At 43.7% G+C, this 19029-nt stretch overlaps 1 protein-coding gene and 1 long non-coding RNA gene across 2 annotated transcripts; one reads left to right on the top strand and one right to left on the bottom strand.

Annotated features, from left to right (window-relative positions):
- The first annotated feature begins 1970 nt into the window (after positions 1–1970).
- LOC134312468 (uncharacterized) lies at positions 1971–12649 on the top strand. The gene is made up of 3 exons (XR_010011550.1): positions 1971–2053; positions 11770–11954; positions 12443–12649. It is a non-coding gene; the product is annotated as an uncharacterized LOC134312468 (long non-coding RNA).
- Positions 8319–18085, bottom strand: vangl2 (VANGL planar cell polarity protein 2). The gene is made up of 7 exons (XM_062993423.1): positions 17966–18085; positions 16679–16796; positions 13964–14571; positions 11802–11938; positions 10092–10227; positions 9349–9592; positions 8319–9167 (listed from the first exon to the last, which is right to left on the bottom strand). The coding sequence occupies exons 1-7, from the start codon at positions 18034–18036 to the stop codon at positions 8907–8909; spliced, it is 1575 nt and encodes a 524-aa protein (XP_062849493.1). The 5' UTR covers positions 18037–18085; the 3' UTR covers positions 8319–8906.
- Positions 18086–19029: the final 944 nt, after the last annotated feature.

The following is a 19029-nucleotide window of genomic DNA, read 5'->3' as shown; positions in this document are numbered from 1 at the left end:
AATACCCACAAGAAAGGTAGGACCACAAAACCCAACAGAAAGGTTCTACAGATAAATTCATTTTAACATTGGGTTAGTAATCTGCTCATTACAATATGTTGTTTCTGTGAAGTTTGGAGGAAACTACATGTTTCCTGTATGAAACTTCACACCCACAGGTCACACAGAAGAGTGTTAAAGACAAAAAGAATGAGTGTAACTTAAGTACAGCTAATTAAACAAAAACCTAAACTTGCCTCACAGTAGAATAAAAGATACTCAACCAGTATATTATTAACCAGGTATTATTTAGGAGGTGGATCATTCTCAGCACTGCAGCGACACTGACATAGTGGTGGTGTGTTAGTGTGTGTTGTGCTGGTATGAGTGGATCAGACACAGCAGTGCTGCTGGAGTTTTTAACACCTCACTGCCACTGCTGAACTGAGAATAGTCCACCAACCAAAAATATCCAGCCAACAGTGCCCTGTGGGCAGCGTCACTGATGAAGGTCTAGAAGATGACCAACTCAAACAGCAGCAATAGATGAGCGATCGTCTCTGACTTTACATCTACCAACTAGGTAGGAGTGTCTAATAGAGTGGACAGTGAGTGGACACGGTGTTTAAAAACTCCAGCAGCGCTGCTGGGTCTGATCCACTCATACCAGCACAACACACACTAACACACCACCACCATGTCAGTGTCGCTGCAGTGCTGAGAATGATCCACCACCTAAATAATTCCTGCTCTGTGGTGGTCCTGTGGGGGTCCTGACCTTTGAAGAACAGCATTCATGCTCCTCTTCAGAGTTTGCTAGGTAAAGAGCGGGTAACACAGAAGATGATGTTACTGCTGCAGAGGGAGTTTTTGCATCACACCACAAAGCATCAAAACAAGCCGGGCAAGCCGTAGCCTAGTGGTTAAGGTACTGGACTAGCAACCAGAACTAGCAACCAGTGGTTCAAGCCCCACAACTGCCAGGTTGCTGATGCTGGGCCCTTAAGTAAGGCTCTTAACCCTCAATTGCTCAGACTGTATACTGTAACTGTACGTCTCTTTGGATAAAAGTGTCTGCTAAATGCCGAAAATGTAAATGTAAATGAAAACATCTACAGATTAACGGCCTTCACGCCTGACTTGTTAAAAAGTCTTTACCTGAAACAGCGTAAACATTTTCAGGAGAGCGTACTAAGACTGAGGTTAATGTCAACGCCGTGATAGCGCCAAATAGCTCTACTGGTGAACTATTTTATTTGTTGTTATTATTGTTTAGGGCTATAAATGGATTTTGTTAGTTGTCTTGTTAAAAAGTAGCTGTTTATTTATTAAAATTCAAAAAACAGTCGGATGGTTTATACTTTATACACATTGTCAGTGTCACCAACGACATGACATTACTTACCCAACCCCCCACCCCGCCCGGCGTTCTCTATTTTGTTATCTGACTCTGTACTTCCTTCAAATGAATAGGTGTTTTATTTTAAGCTATTTTTGTCACAAGGTTTATATTTAACTTAGTTTACTTTCAATTCCGCAGTAAAATTACCAAATTATCAGTGGTGAAACTACGATAAACGCAAATCAGGTATCTGGGTGAAAACTAAAGTGAATCATTAATCGACTGCAGACATTTACGGCATTTAGCAGACGCTTTTATCCAAAGCGTCTTACAGTACTGTGACATTATACTGTCTAAGCAATTGAGGGTTAAGGGCCTTGCTCAAGGGCCCAACAGTGGCAACCTGGCAGTGGTGGGGCTTGAACCAGCGACCTTTTGGTTACTAGTCCAGTACCTTAACCACTAGGCTTCACCTGCCCAGAACAGACAATTGGGATCAACTCTCAGAGTTAAACACTTTTTTAAAAACTCGGCGGTAAATATGCTGCTTTAATAATAACTGGTAGCTGTTGGTGTAACTACAACAAACCCACAAACTAACCAGGTTGTCGGTTTGCGGGTGAAGCAACAAATTTCTGTTATATCTGGGCGGAGGCGCAGTTGAATCAATGTGTGTTCGGAATCGACTCCATATCTTTATAATCGACTCCAAGTTCACAACAACTTGAATAGGTAAATCAACTTAATTTTTGCGAACTCTACTCTTACCAACCGACGCGAAATTAATAATAAACTAGTTAAACTGTAAGTGTATGAAATGTATAGCTTAAATGTCAACGCACTACTGATTGTAATGTGTTCAAAAACAGCACGGAATCTTCCGCATCACTTTATGATTTTGGAACCGACTCACAATGATCGATAACTGGAATTGGTAATACAATTCAGTTTGGGTCGTATGTATTAGACCGATAGCTTTGTTATGTGATCAGAATTTGTTATCTGTTCTAACAATGCCAAACACACTGCTGTTTGTGGCATGCAATGAGACAGCAACAACGGATTCTCGGAATCATTGTGTTCAGAATCGACTCTTTGGGTTTGAAATCGACAACTTGACAATTAACTAGTTGGTAAATGTTACTATACTAGCCATATACCGCATCTATACTGTATAACTAACGTGCTGTTCATTTTTGGCTGTGGGTGAAAGGACAAAATCTCCGTCACCAGGCGAACATTAAATGAATGTGTTAGGAAACGACTCTGTGGCTTTAGTATCGACTCTTAGTGCACACGAACTAAAATTGGTCTGAACTTAAATTAATTTCTGCAAACCGTACACATCCGAACATCCGAGGTGAAAGTGGTAATAAACTAGCTGGTAACTGTAACTTTGACTATAACTTAAATGCCAAAAGACAAATCAATAATCGAATGTTTTGAATCACTTTGTTTGGAATCGACTCCTACTAATCTACAGTTACAAGTGTTGAATCAAATATTTTAAAAGAATTAATTGTACAAATACGACCGGAACCCAAGATTGTTAGTTAGCTAGTTAGTTATCTCTAGCTGTTACTAAATTGTCAATATACAGCAGATTCTAAATTTCTTGTGAGTGAAGGGACAAGAGCGACGGAATGTAAAGAATCAGTGTTAGGAATCGACTCCCAGTGCACTGCGTTCGAGCATTTGGACTGTTTTAATTCACGGACTGTCTAACATGTTTGCTTCATCCTCTTCAGGGTTGCGGTGGGTCCGACCCATTGGGTGAAAGGCAGGAATCACACTATACTTTTTGAAGATTTGATGTCTGCCAGTACATCACAACGCAGACACACACACACAAGCACACACACACTTAGAGCAATTTAGTAGCACCTGAGAACCAGAGCATACGAAGGAAAGCTACACGGACACAAGGAGAACATGCAAACTCCACACAGTATATATATATATGAAATTTGTTTAGGGGGCCCAACTTTTTTCTTTTGGCACTGGGGCCCATGAGCTCCTAGTTACGCCACTGGTATCCCACCACTAGAGGAGGTTAAGAAATATTTACGAATAATCCCAAAATGTACAAGAACACAAAATTGAAGCAGGAGGAGGAAATTTAATGAAAGATGTGAAAGTGAAAACAGGTTTGTGCTTCAAGAAGTATAAACTTGGCATTCTGACACCAAACACAGAACTTATCCTCCAAGAAAAACAACAAATTGTCCCAGGCTTAAAAGGCAGAGAGCGATCACAGCAGGATACTTTACGATCGGCTCTTTGAGGGCCACCATGATGCAGATGTGGCCCTCTGTGAAAATGAGTTTGACACCCGTGTGTTAGAATTTGGGGTTTACGTATTCTGAGGGAAGTGGAGCATGTGAATTAATATTTACAAACATAGAGGGAACCAAAGGAGGGATTAAAATCCTGCCCTAGACGTTTGTCCAACAATCAACATGACCCCAATTGAAGCAACATCACTGATTGGTGGTTGTTGCAGTTCTTTACTTCTTTTACGGCTGTAGAGGTAAAAGCGCAGGTTAAAGATTTCCTTTTAAAAGGGAAATTGCTTTTGCATGTTATTGTTCTGTTCAGGTGTAGGTGTAGAGTGAATCATGGTTTCTATAAAGGTAAATACCATAGTTAAATATTTAAATATCTCATTTTCAGTAGTTAAAAACAAACAGCATTTTTATTTTTGGACGTCGGAACAGAAGACGAATTTCCAAAACATGAACCAAATTAATATCATTTATTTAAAAAAGGCTGTAACATTTTAGTTCTAAAAATCATCAAATGCAAAGAAAATTCACACAATAATAAATCTACAGATTTCTTTACAACAGTATTTTTCAGTTTTCCTTTTTCTTTTTTTGAAAAACAAACAAAATAAAATAAAAAAAATGTTAAAAGGCTTAGCTTCACTTTAAAAGTACAAGGCAAAGAGTACAAACGTTACAAAACTTCATTACCTATGTGCATGCATTAGGCCTAAACAAAAGAAATCAGGTTCATTTAAAACCACCTACATAAAATAAATGTCTGTTTTTCCATCTCGAGACATAAAAAATGAGTATTACTGTTATGTACAGAAGGGGGGAACAGTCTACAGCGACTCAGAGCTGCCAGAAAACACAAATATGTAACGTGTGCTGAAGCCAACGGGCCTCGGTATCTGAAACCTAGTTTTATTGGTCCAGTTATTGATACCAAAACTGATCTGATGTGCAGTAACACAGTAAATTATTCTAAACCCGTCCTCACTGGCCCGTAACAGGCATAAGCAAACAAAGCACAGAAGGGTTTGGTAAGGGCGGCCCACATAACGTTTAGGCATCTTGCAATGTTCTCAACACTCGGCCCAGTGTTAGCTAGGACTAAGCTGGTCCTGCCAGTGAATTGTTTGGAACCAATCAACTCCCAGTGAGCAGATGTGAAAGATCTGTGTGGTATCTGTACAACCAAATGTGTATAGGATAAAAATACGATTAAAAAGGCAGTGGATCAGATCGAAATCTGTCCAGTTAGACTAAGAGCAATCCAGCATTGTTAAAAAACAGTACTCAGTACAGGAACAACAGTCCTGGTTTGAATTGTAAGGCATGGCTCGGCAAATGTGTTTTACCAACGTGCGCGTTTACACGTCCCGTCGTGCCAAAGGATCTTGTTAAAATTCAACAAGTTGCTACATGACTTGTGCTTGAATCACTGCAGTCCTGGTCTGTGATGGTTTGGCACACATTCAGTTGTAAGCCAGTGGTTTTGCGATCCTCGCGTTTCACTGTAAATAAAATCCACACACTATTTCAGGATGATGGAGGACACCTAAAACAGGCTCAGCGCTAAACTCCGAGTGTAGCGACCCTGCTGGTACATGAACCATGTATATTTTTGCTTAATGTAAACAAATGAACGTTAGAAGTTAGAAGGCCTCTTAATTCTGTATACAAATGACAAGACGACAAAGCTGAATGGCTAAAACGATCAGTTCACCCTAAAACTAATGACAGCCAGCGAAGACCTGTTAGCATGATCTTACTTGCATAACGCTAACACACTCCTGCTGGTTTAAAACATTAGCATTTTGAGGTGAACTTTAATCGTGAAACATTCAAGATATGCTTATAATCAGCTCGTGATCCGGATTCATATTTACACACGATACAGACAATGAAATCCGAAAAACAAACACGCTGTGTAGTGTTCCAGCTCAGTAAAGTAAAAATGCTTGTACTGAGGTGTGAAGCAGCCATCAGTGGTCAAAATCTGCACATTTAGAGCTAGAATGGAGCATCGCTAACACTTATCATTAACGATCACTTCACCAATTTAGCAAATAATGTTCACGTGGCTCGGCCGGTCGTCGTGTTTAATGTAGTTGGCTTGCACCAACAAAGCTCTTAGAAGAGGTCCAGTCACATTTGGCTTTACTTTTTTTTTAGCAGAAATGATGCATAATACTATAATTATGGAAAACTAATATCCAGTGATGTAATTGTGTCCAAGCAGAAAGGCATTAAGTAAGAGGTTCATGATTTATTAGAGCAGATTTAGTCCAATAAATATGTAACAATAATAAAATGCTGTAGTGTCTATAATAAAAAGTCCTTCCTGTTCAGTATTAGATAAACTGGCTGGTAGTCTCAGGAAGCCAGACATGATCTCTAAAGAGAACACAGACGTGTGTTAAAGATGAAAACCTAGAGTTACCGAGGCAGCCCGGAACTCTAAGTAGTAATGACACAGTTTGGGCTGCATCCTAAACTGAACACTACTGTACACCACTGTACAACACGGTACACCCTTCTTTTTCATTTACTGCATTATTCTGATTAAGCTCTTTCTGAGACTAGGACTCTGCATGGGAAGTGAAAACATCTTGAACAGTGAACAGGGTGTAAATATAGAGCAGTGAACGTCTGGCGGGGAGTTATTTAAAGGAACAGAGATCTGAGGCAAAGATCAAACCCAGACTCTGCAGATCCTACACTTCATGTTGCACCACTGTGCAGCCCAGCAATATGAAAAATACACCGTTTAGAAGACTGGATGTTCTTTGGGATGCAGTCAGAAACCTCGCCTGGCTGCAAAGTTGGTGAAAATCATTATGTGGTCAAAATAAATATTTTTGTGAGGCATGACCTGGTCAGGTGCATCAGACTGCATGACAGCCTCTCTGTCAACTAAATGATAGTAATAAACAAAAGTAGGTTGATGTAGCCGATCAGGTAGTGCAGCGGTAAAAACACACGCTGTTCACCAGAACTGAGATCTCGAATACATCGTATCGAATATCGGCTCTGCCTGCCGGCTGTGGCTGAGTGGCTACATGAACCACGATTGGCCTGTTGTTCAGATAGGGGCGGGATTAAGCCGGATGGGGGACTCTCTCTCAGACTAGTGCGATAACGACCTCTGCTGGTTGGTGGCGTCCGCACAGAGATGGGAAAGGAGTGCGGTAGAGGGTGTGGCTCTCCGTACACAGCGCTGTGCTGCACTGCACTCAAGTGTAGGTGATAAGATGTTCGATTGCTGTGCACGTGTCGGAGGGGGCGTGGAGCAGCCTCGTCCTCCCCAATCAGGAGCAGGGACCAGCATTAGTGAGAAGATGATTGATGGGCCGAAATTGGATGCGCTAAAGTGGGAGAAAAAGTGGAAGGAAAAAAAAATAAGTTGATGTAAAAAATAATTATCGGCTCAACCAGTAGAATTTGCATTGGAGATCACTGTACCATCATCTATGAGAACCACTGTAAAAAGGACTGCACAGCAGCAAACATCTGTAGAGAGTAGTGCGATGTTAGATAGTTAAAGAATTAGCCTTAGCCTTGAGACGGTGCTTCACTTCAATCGACGTGGCCTACAATATGTTATCACAACGATTCTTGACTTCTGCAAGAACTTTCTAGATGAGAACTGTTACCAGATCATGTGTGGCCCTGTGAGACGTGATCACATGACCCCATGAATGTTCCTCTTTTAGGCTTTTATGCAGCCAGTAGACTGTAGTGTGGCATCTGACATTAAAACTGGTCTGGATTTGTGATCGAGGTTGATCCAGTATTTGCTGGTCATGTTTAAATGCTGGGTGATCAGCTTGCATAGACTTTGGGAGGCTCCCTGTTGGTGATCTGATGGGTGCTTCATACCACGACAGTTTGACCTGCTAGTGTTTACATCTGTATTTAACAGTACAATCACATCACATTAGCTCTTGACTTGTCAAAAAAAATACTCCAGTTGTTGGTTACACATGATTCAGACACAGTGTCTTCTCAGGCGAGGTCTGAGCTCTCAGAAACAACGAAGACGGACGAGATGGAGATACGTAAACTGCTGTAATGAAGATTTAAGCTGCGTTCACAAGGGTGTTTTCAGGCGTCTGGAAAATGTGAGACATTTATTTTGAATCAACCAGGAAAGGTTATTTACACAGGTGATGGTGATGTATAACCCAGAGAGCTATGTGGTGAAGTCACGTTTACACTATTTACTAGATATTATGTTATTTGGGACACAGCAGCTCTTCAGCGATGTGTTGTAATTTCCGTTAACTTATAATTTTGTAATAAGCTTATACTGGGTTTCACTTTGGTTGTTTCTAATCGCTGAGTGCGGCTATTTACACAAATATCCAAGTCTTAATGACAGATCAGCTGCTAAAGAAACTACACAAGCACTCGTAACGGACACCCGCAGGGTCTAGTCGTCAAACGAATCACGGTATACATTAGGAATTTAAAGATTCACTTGCTGATGGGGCTAGGATTAAAAATTAGGATGCGTCTAGCCCTGTTGGAGGTGTGTGGCACACTCAGACACCACCATCGCCATCCTTACAGTTTAAAATACCATTACGTAATATAAACTCCAGGGCAAAAAGGGCAAAACATTATGATTTTAATGGCCACAACCACAAATCATGAAAGAAATAGATGAAGTAAATAAATTTGGGAGCTTTATGTTTTACCTTGTAGAGTAAGAAAAGCTGTTAAAACACTGACGGGACAGTTTCTGTTTAATACGAGACCAAATTTTATCTATGAGGTTTAAATATAATAAACTCTAACCAGGCCAAATCCATCAATAAAACCATTATATTTTGGGTTTGGTCCATGTTTTGTGCCCAGGAGTGTATCCTCTAATTTTTAGGTGACCTATCAATGTAGGAACAATTATCATCAACCAAAATCAATCCAGCTATGTACATCCATGAATGTTCCGATGGATGCCCAGAAACCCCTTGTAAACGCCCCTTAAATCCTGATTGTTTTGGTCTAATAGTGTTCACACATTCAAATCTGAATACAGTCTTGACTGAAAAAGCTGCCTGCTCCAACGGTTTTGAAGGAAACGACCCTGCTGCAGCTCACGTATGAATCTGAGCACAGGAAATGGAAATGCATAAGAACCGTTCAGTCCACGCCATGGAACGAGCTGCCAGTGAAGAGGCACGGGCGACATCCGGAGGAATTCACTATAAAAAGGAGGCCAATGGAAAGGCTCAGATATACAAAAATAGTTACAAGTGGTTCGCTCCCTCACAACCACAGAGGACTTCCCCTCTCGCTCTCTCCCGCCGCTACACCGACGTCTCGGACTGCAGCCTCATGACGAACTTGTGACTCTTGGGGTCGATGAATTCCTCTCCCAGGGTGAGGAAGGGAAGCGCCGTGACCGTCACCACGAGGGAGAAGTCCAGGCGTCGCAGGGAGAAGACGAGGCCCTGACGCAGCGCTGACGTCACGGGCTCCTCGCTGACGAGTGTCCACTGGCGCCCCCTGCCGTTCTCTCGCTGGTACTGCATCGTGGGGCCAGTGTTGAGGTAGCGCTCGAGGAAGGCCTGAGGCAGAAGAGCAACAGTGTCAGGCGGTTTTTTCTTATTAACACGATGTTAAGTAACAGCGATGGGCGGCATCGTGGTGCAGCAAAAGTGGTTGATAGAAGAACAAATGAAACATATTCGTGATGTGACTAGATAGTCAGAATCCTCATTACTCTACATCGGGAGAGTAATACCTCACCTTGGGTGTCATGTTGTGCGTGATGCAGAACTGCAGGTGGTTGATGATGCTCTCCATGCTGTGGTAGGGCTGCTGGCGTGTGGTGCGCAGATACTTCTGCATGGCTCGTGCCATCGGTGCAAATATGGCCTGGGCGGCCTCGCGGGGGTCCATCACCTCGCGCGGGTGCTTGGGCGTCGTGGCCGCCTCGTCCTCCTGAAGACGCCTGATGTGCGTGAACGCCTCCTCGACGGCCACCACCAGCCTGACAAGAACGAACACAAAAGAGACACACACAAAGGTTGAAGCCAAACACACTAAAAGGGCCAAAAGTATTTGGACACCTGTGCATGAGCTTGTTGGATGACCCAGTTTAAATACAGTATTAAAATTAAAAGTGAACTCTATGTGATCTTTTCAGCTACTATGACAGTCCCGCAGTATGTCTGTGGGAATTTGTTGCTAATTCTTTTGCCATTTGCACCACCCCTGTGCTGAGACCATCACTCTCCCCCCAAATCACTGACCACATCTTTTTACCTGCCAGTGGTGGAGCCCCACACAGAGTCGTACAGACATATACACACACACTGTACATATCGCTAGTGCAGTAATGCAGAGGAGACCTCCGTTGACCTCGTTCCTTCACGTACAGCAGGTTGTGTCTCCTGGACGCCCAGTCAGGTCGATAGGGCTCGATTACTGCCAGCTCAAACATACATCTTAAACACAGAGTAATTGGCTATAATTGAGGAATAACGTACCTGGCTTTGCGTTTGCGGATTCTGCGCTCCATCTCGGCCTCCTCGTAGTAATACTCGTTATGGGAATTATCACGCCGGCGAGCGGCTGCTGCGATCATCGCCCGAGACTGACCGGTCGAGTTATTGGTGCTGTTCTCTGTGAATTAACAACACACGTTCAGATATCATGATTCTCCAAATAAGGAATCAGATTCAGTAAGACCAAATCAAGATAAAGTATACGGCCAAAAGTACTGAGACATCCACTAAATACTGAGCTCACGTGTTTCAGTCATGCACACTGTTACGTCGTGTTTGATATCAATAATAATAAATACATCATGGGTGGTGCAGCGGTAAAGTACGCTAGCACACCAGAGTTGGGGTTTGGAATACATCGTATCGAATCTCAGCTCTGCCTTCCGACTGGGCTGGGCGGCTGTATGAACAACGATTGGCTGTTGTTCAGGGTTAGAGGGTAAGAAAGTCGGATCATAGGTCCTCATAACTGGTGCGACTGCGGCCCCTGCTGGCTGACTCTTCGGTTACATTCATGACAGGAACGGTAGTTAATCGATACACAAGGTTCTTCAGTTCACGAGGTTATATTAAGCACAGTCATGGACAATTTAGTGTCTCCAATTCACCTCACTTGCATGTTTTTGGACTGTGGGAGGAAACCGGAGCACCCGGAGTAAACCCACGCAGACACGAGGAGAACATGCAAACTCCACACAGAAAGGACCCGGACTGCCCCACCTGGGGGATCGAACCCAGGACCTTCTTGCTGTGAGGCGACAGTGCTACCCACCGAGCCCCCAATCAGGGTAATTGGACACGACAATTTGGGGAAAAATAGAAAATTAAAAATTATAATAATAATAATACATCATACACTTTTAATTTGGGGTAAACAGTTTAAGGAAGGTCCTTTTATGTTCTGGCATGAAGACATGGTTTGACGAGTTCGATGCGGAGAAACTCACAAAGTTCTGACCTCCACCTCACAGACCACTACTGGGATGAATCACAACACTGTTTATAAAGTCGGGCACTGATGTTGGACATGAAGGCTTGGCTTAAAATCAATGTTTGTACTTAGATACAAATTTCAAGCGTCACACTTTAAAGCAGAAGCTAGTAGAGCACCACATGGGGGCGCCAAATCCATATTATTGTCCACGGTTGGGACTGGGAGGTTCCACATACAGCATTTCTGGCCATGTGGTTCATATCATCACTGATTTATGCACCAACACACACCTTGGTGGGCAAAACAGTAGCCTGGGCACCTGGGACAAGCAGGCTGTGAATATTTTAATAATAATAATAATAATGATAACATTTATAAGCACTTTTCAAGACACCCAAAGTCACTGTACAATAAAAGCAATAAATAAAAATGAGAATAAACCTCTACAGACATGGAAACAAAACACACATTACTGAATTGTATTGGTACTGACACACTGATCTGTGTGGTTCAATCACCAGCGTCTCTGCAAGAAACCAAAACACTGAAGAATCTTGAATTTTAAAGACGGACCAAAGATCTGCATCACCAAGTACCTCAAAATAAAACAACAGAACTTTCTACACCAGTAAAACCAGTAATCTAGATTGCTGAAATCACATAAACCTGAAGGTGCTGAAGTTCATGTTAAACCCTGAACCTGAACTGTAAGTTCTGCTATTTTAGGTGACCGATGACGTGGTGTGTGAGGAGCTTACCTTCACCCAGAGAATACACCTTAAATCCAGACATCTTTTTGGACAGGATGGATTTGGGCAGGTTGATCAGTGCTGGGTTGTAGACGGGGAAGTCGCTGTAATAGTGATCCAGCACCCACACGGCGGCTCGCTGAATGCTGCAACACAACACAGGTACAGCGCCATTACATCACCGGCATTACTGTTAAATACCATATACAGCCACACATATGTGGACAGCTGAATAATTGTCAGACAGCATGTAATGGGCATTTCTATAGAGTTAACCAAAGCTTTGCAGCTGTGAGAGCTTTTTCTCTAGTGCTACCTCATAGGATGCTGCTTTTGTTTAGAATTGGGCCATCGTAGTACAATTAAGACTTGTGTGGCGTAATGGTAAAAGTCACCACCACTGGTAACAGCAGTTTGAATCCCAAGCTGGGCTCACAAACACAGAGAGGGCATGGCAGTACAAGAGTTGCGTCAGGAAGAGCTTTCGGGTAAAAACTGTGCCAAGTCAAACAAAAACAAATGATCTGCTGTGGCTACGGCTAACAGGAGCAGTCGAAAGGAATCATTTATTCATGTACTTCATATTTTTAGTAATGTTCAGATTATTAGCAGGAAGTGATACTGATTTTTAAACGTTTTCTGGCAAACAGGAGGAGCCGAATGCAATTTTTTGATCCCCCACGTTGAAAAAACAACTACGGGTCTGTCTGAAAACCTGGTGATCACTCTACATTGATGCATCGAACATCATCCTCCACCCTCCTGAGAAGGCGAGTGAGGGCAATCCCAGCATTTAGTGTGGCACAACTTCTCTCACAAAAAATTACAAATATGATGGACAAATGCGGAGCAACCAACAGAGTTCTTTTCAAATGTAAATAAATTCTCATTGATTTTTAATTTGTATAAAAGTTCACGTGTCGTTTATTTCAGACAGAGCCTAATTTGGTTGGCTAATCAAAGATTCAGCCAGATCAGTGCCAGAAGCTTGTTGATGTTTTTTTTTGCTTGTTTGATATTTATGGCAAGAGTCTGTGTATTGTGCTTGTTTAATTGGTCTTGTATTATGTCTGCTTTCAGTCTTATATTACTGAGGAATTTGAGGATTATTTCTGTATTGGCTTGTTGGTTTATTAAAAGCGTCTGTCTTCTTTTTCGCCTTCATTGCCGTCGTCTTCATCCCGTTAGGAGTCGGCACAGCGGATCATTCCTCTCCATCTTGCCCTGTCCTGAACATCCTCCTCTATCAACCAACCACCTGCACGTCCTTCCCTTACCTTCTCCACAAACCTCCTTTGTTCTTCCTATCCTTCTCAGTAACCTTCCCCTGATAGAACTCTCCTCCCTCCTCTGAACATGCTCAAACCATTTATTTATTTATTAGGATTTTAACGTCATGTTTTACACTCACATTTATGACAGGAACGGTAGTTACTCATTACACAAGATTCATCAAGTCTTTAATCTCAAACACAGTCATGGACAATTCAGTGTCTCCAATTCACCTCACTTGCATATGTTTTTGGACTGTGGGAGAAAACTGGAGCTCCCGGAGAAAACCCACACCGACACGGGGAGAACATGCAAACTACACACAGAAAGGGCCCGGGCCGCCCCACCTGGGGATCGAACCCAGGACCTTCTTGCTGTGATGTGACAGTGCTACCCACTTAGCCACTGTGCTATGGACAATTTTGTATCTCCAATTCACATCACTTGCATGTTTTTGGACTGTGGGAAGAAACAGGAAGGCCAGTGGTAGCCTAGTGGATAAGGTACTGGACTAGTAATCAAAAGGTCGCTGGTTTAATCCCCACCGCTGCCAGGTTGCTGCTGTTGGGCCCTTAAGCAAAGCCCTTAACCCTCAATTGCTTGGACTGTATACTGTTACACTACTGTAAGTCATATTAGATAAAGGCATCTGCTAAATGCCGAAAATGTAAATATACTTAATTAATAAAAATAGGGGCAATCTGGTCCCACAGTGGTTTACAAAGTGTTATGTAAAGCCTCCACAAGGGGGCGTTCGTGGACAAGTTTGTTGTGTGATTGTGCCTGTTAAAATTTGTTAATCTAATTATTATTATTTTTCTTGCGACCCACCTAGGGTTTGAAAGACCCCGGTCTAGATCACAATGTGCACAGCAGCACCTCCAGCTTTAACTCCCTACCTGAGATGGCCGATGTTGTAGAAGCGACTGGCTCCGTCCGTGGTGCGCACCACCTTGAGGCAGTACGCCGGCCGCAGATGTCGCACCTCCAGCAGCACCAGCGCCAGATACTGGATGAACAGCAGCGCGTCCACTAGCGAGACGGCGTATCCCACGATGCCGCGGTAATCGCGTTCGCGTGGCTCCAGCACACGCACCCCATAGAAGAGCCAGTAGGAGGCCACGAAGAGGAAAACCAGCGCCAGGAGCAGGCAGCGGAAGATGAAGAAGCGCGGCAGGGTGGTGCGCGGCGCCCGCAGGAACAGCGCCCACGTGGAGATGGCCAGCACGAGCAGCTTGAAGGCCAGCGAGACGTACAGGCCCTCGCACGGCGTGCCGCACGGTTCTAACGAGTCGCGCCACAGCGCCTGCGGTAGCAGTAGGAAAGCGAGGGGCGTGAGTAAAGCGAACAGACCCAGGACGCCACTCAGGATCGGACCGGCGAAGCGTTTGCACTGCAGAGGAGACGAGTCCTCAAGTTCCTTGGACGCCCTCGTGAGGTCTTCGTTAGATACGCTGTGTTCGGATGTGCCCGTCACCACCGTGGTGGTCTCGCCCCAGTTATCATCCTAAAAAAAAAGAAAAGAACCAATTAACAATAGACCCACATTTTCTTTACTTTAAAAAAGCACTTCATCCTGATCAGGGTTGCAAAATGTCCGGTTATGACAGGAAACACTGGGTGCAACTCTTTCACAGCCTCTTTTAAACATAGCCAATCAATCTGTGTAGACGCCTGACCAGCTGACAGCATAGGGCTAGCATAACAGACTGCTGCACCACCCCAGCACCTCCATGGACCCACAAAAATGCACAAACCCAGCAAGCGCATTCAAAAATCATTGGGGGCAAGCCATAGCCTAAAGGTTAAGGTACTGGACTAGTAATCAGAAGGTCACTGGTTCGAGCCCCACCACTGCCAGGTTGCTGCTGTTGGCCCTTAACCTTCAATTGCTCAGACTGTATACTGTAAGTCACTTTGGATAAAGGCATCTGCTGAATGCAGAAAATGTAAAATCATTCATTTTTAATGTTTAGATATATCTTAGCATATCTGGAAACTAAAAACCTAGTGATCTCTACATACTGTCCATTTTATTTATTTATTTATATGTTGTATGCTGTGTTTACACAATGGTTATGTCCACAGCAGGAAGGGTAGGTCTACATAGACGGCATTTCAATTGATAAATTCTTAGATCCCTTAAAATGCTCCTACTGAGGCGCCTTAATTCTGAGTGATAATCTGACTGAATGACGAGGAGCGTCCGACGCCTCCTCAGCGCTGAAGGCAATCCCAGCATTCAGTGCGGCACGACTTTTCTTACCAAACACTTCTAATATAGCGAATAGATGCTGACCAGCTAACAGAGTCAGTAATTATCATTCATTTTTAATCTGTATAAAGGTGTACACATTACATTAACTTGCAAATTCATGTTTGTCAGGGACAGTTTAACCGTTTTCGGTACACAGAGGGAGACGGTAGCGGGCAGGGGCAGTCAATTATGCCTGGTTCACACTACATGATTTTTGCCCTGATTTTCACTCGCTGACTGGTCGGCGCTAGATTTACCGGCTCGGGAGCAACTCGACGTTCGCTCTGCGATTGAAACTCGGCTCTCAATCGCTATGTGTGAACTACTCAACAACTCCATCCGACCGGCCGAAGAGATTTCTAGCTTGTAAAAAATCTGGATCTGAGTTGCCAGACTGGCAATGAGTGCTATGTCGAACAACCAATGAAAACGCAAGATACGGTGTGAGGGTACACAAGTTTACAGTATTTCTGACCTGATCGTTCTCTACAAAACACCCATGCTGCATTGCAAAAATATTTATTAACCTCCAACTCACTATAGAACAATCCCTGCTGCTCCTATTTTTTCTCCTTAATTTTACGCTGCACATCAGCGCACAAACTTTGATTGTTCGCTACTTGTTGACGTGCATGTTTGGACGTGGTGTCATTAAACCCCTCGTCACTTCTCACGTTTGTTTTCGTGACAGAACGTAGTTTGGGAGACCAGAGAAGCTCGCCGGCGACTGCAGTTGGTGATAGATGGTGTAGTGTGTGACCCCCCTATCACCGATCAGTCGTGTAGTGTGAAATACACACCGACTGAAAGATTCCCGATCACAAGAGATCCAGTCGTGTAGTGTGAACTGTACAGAGACCTGAACAATTTGGAAAGTCGTGTAGTGTGAACTTGGCATTACATAATCACTGGCCAACCAGAGCGTCTCAATAATCTGCCGTCTAAATTTCGGTCAGTTAGAATCTAGCAAAGCAGATCAGTAGGTTTTGAGACAGACCCAGGATGTCACATGTAGAGACCTGGGCTCGAATCTCAGCAGTGCCATCAGCTGGCCAACTGTCTACACAGACACGACAGCCTATGTTTGAGGGTGTGGGGGGGTGGTGGTGGGGGGTGGACGGAGCACTGTAATGGTTTGGCACCTTGTCCAGGGGTTATTCCTGCTTTGCAACCAGTGTTTCAAGGGGAAATAATTAAATGAAATTGATATTTATTTAATGAGCAGTAATTCATGATTATTCAGTGTATAAAACCTTACAGCTGAGCTGACATGAGCTGAAACTATTCTAACAGAGCCATGAATGCTAGCAATGGTTGAAACGCTTCGGAAAAGTCTTCACGCGCATGTCAGACCCACCCTGTCGTCTCCTCGTGTGGACTCGGTGTCCAGCAGTGGTTCTCCAGGAGCCTGGATAGTTACAGATTTGTCTCCTCTGCTGTCTCTGCTCTTGGAGCGATGTCGGTCTCTCCGATCCCTGAAATATAAAAACCTTTACGTAAACAGTACAACAGAAAATATTTACCATATACACTCAAGAACATCCAACACCAGCAGCGGTACCACACAGATCAGGTAAGGATATTATATTTTCATAGAATAAATCATAACGTTCATTTAAATTGTAATTTTAATCATTTTACTGTGTTAAACACTCACGTAGCAGCTCCTGTGTATTTCATTTCTACTGTGAACTCACAAATACAGAAGGCGCATGATGGTATGTGATTCTACACATTGCTGGGGACTAATCAGTGCACTCTCAATACTGGTCCCAATCCCGGCATCAGCTTTGGGCTATCAATCGAAAGGTTGATGCCATGCAGCCATTGTACACCGACCAGGCATAACATTATGAGCACTGACAGGTGAAGTGAATAACACTGATTATCTCTTCATCACGGCACCTGTTAGTGGGGGGGATATATTAGGCAGCAAGTGAACGTTTTATCCTCAAAGTTGATGTTAGAAACAGAAAATTGGCGAGGGTGAGGATCTGAGTGAGTTTGACGAGGGCTAAATTGTGATGGCTAGACGACTGGGTCAGAGCATCTCCAAAACTGCAGCTCTTGTTGGGTGTTCCCGGTCTGGGAGGGGGTGTGGGGAAGGAAGGCTGGCCCGTCAAACTCACTCAGATCCTCACGCTCGCCTATTTTCTGCTGGTTCCGATCCAACAGACGAGCTACTGTAGCTCAAACTGCTGAAGAAGTTCATGCTGGTTCTGATAGAAAGGTGTCAGCATACACAGAGCGTCACAGTTGCAGGGCTGTTTTGGCAGCAAAAGGAGGACCAACACAATATTAGGATCATATTGGTCATAATGTTATGCCTCATCGGTGTATATGCCATGCATACAAGGCATCTATTTTACATGCGGTCGAACAATCCGTTGTACCGATGTCTAACTGGAGCAGCCAAAAGTTCTTAAATATTTAATATTTTTACTAAAGTCGTTCGGATTATTATGTATTTAAGCATTTTTTGGCCAACAGGAGCTGCTACAATTTGATGAATACATTTGTATGACCCCCAAGTGTTTGATTTCCATGGAAACTTAAGTTTTATCACATTATTTCTACATACAGATACAGGAAGAACATTTATACAGATTGTGTGTGTGTGTGTGTGTGTGTGTGTGTTACACACCTGTGCTTGCGAGAGCTGCGGGAGTGGGAGGACTTGTAGGAATAGCCCGAGTACTGAGACTCGTTGTCCATGTCGGGGACCGGTGGGCGGGGTTTGTGGGCCCCGGCTCCGCCCCTGTGGCGCTCTGTCGCGCCGGCCAGCTGGGTCTTGCGCTCCGCGATGGATTTGGACGAGAGGGTCAGCGGCAGCTTCAGCAGCTCAACCTTGCTCCTGAGAGAATCTATTTTGGAAGCTGGAGAGAAGAGGGGGGACTAACCTGTCCAAACAAACAGAACAAACACGGTGGGATTAAAGACGGTCCAGTTTCAATACAAAAGGTCGCTGGTACAGAACAATACACTATGTGGCCAAAAGTATCAGGACACCTGACCATGAGTTTGTTGGACATCCCACTTCAAAAACAAATGGTATTAAAACAGAGTGACCTCTTTGTGACCTTTTTGGCCAAAACAACAGTGACTTTTCTCAGAAGGCTTCTTACAAGAGTTTGAAGTATGTCTGTGTATGGGAATTTGTGCCTATTCAGTCAAGAGAGTCAAAAGAGCCTTTACAAGGCTGGGCACTGATGTTGGTCAAGAAAGCCTCAGTTGATGTTCCAGTTCAAAGCTGTTGAGTGTGGCTGAGGTCAGGGCTCTGGAGTTTATTTAAATCAAGCATAGGGACAGAGTCATGCTGGAACTGGACAGGGCCTTCCCTAAACTCTTGCTGCTAAATCGGAAGCATTTAATTTACTTTCCTTCCTATATAATTCATGTAGAGAGAGATATATACTGTGTCATATATATACACATATACAGATGTACAGTATATCCCAGCTTGTTTTGAAACTGGGGTCAGAGTGCAGGGTCAGCCATCTTACAGCACCCCTGGAGCAGACAGGGTTAAGGGCCTTGCTCAGGGGCCCAACAGTGGCTGCATGGCAGAGCTGGGATTCGAACTCTCAACCTTTCAGTTGATCGCCGAAAGCTTTACCCACTAGACTAGACACGAGTTGAGAAACCGCCTGTCAGCAATTGTTGTGCATGAAATTTGAAAGAGTGTCCCAATACTATTCATTATGATTA

Source organism: Trichomycterus rosablanca, chromosome 4 (genome assembly GCF_030014385.1).
Source record: "Trichomycterus rosablanca isolate fTriRos1 chromosome 4, fTriRos1.hap1, whole genome shotgun sequence".
Taxonomy (NCBI): domain Eukaryota; kingdom Metazoa; phylum Chordata; class Actinopteri; order Siluriformes; family Trichomycteridae; genus Trichomycterus; species Trichomycterus rosablanca.
This window is presented reverse-complemented; position numbering and strand designations above follow the sequence as displayed.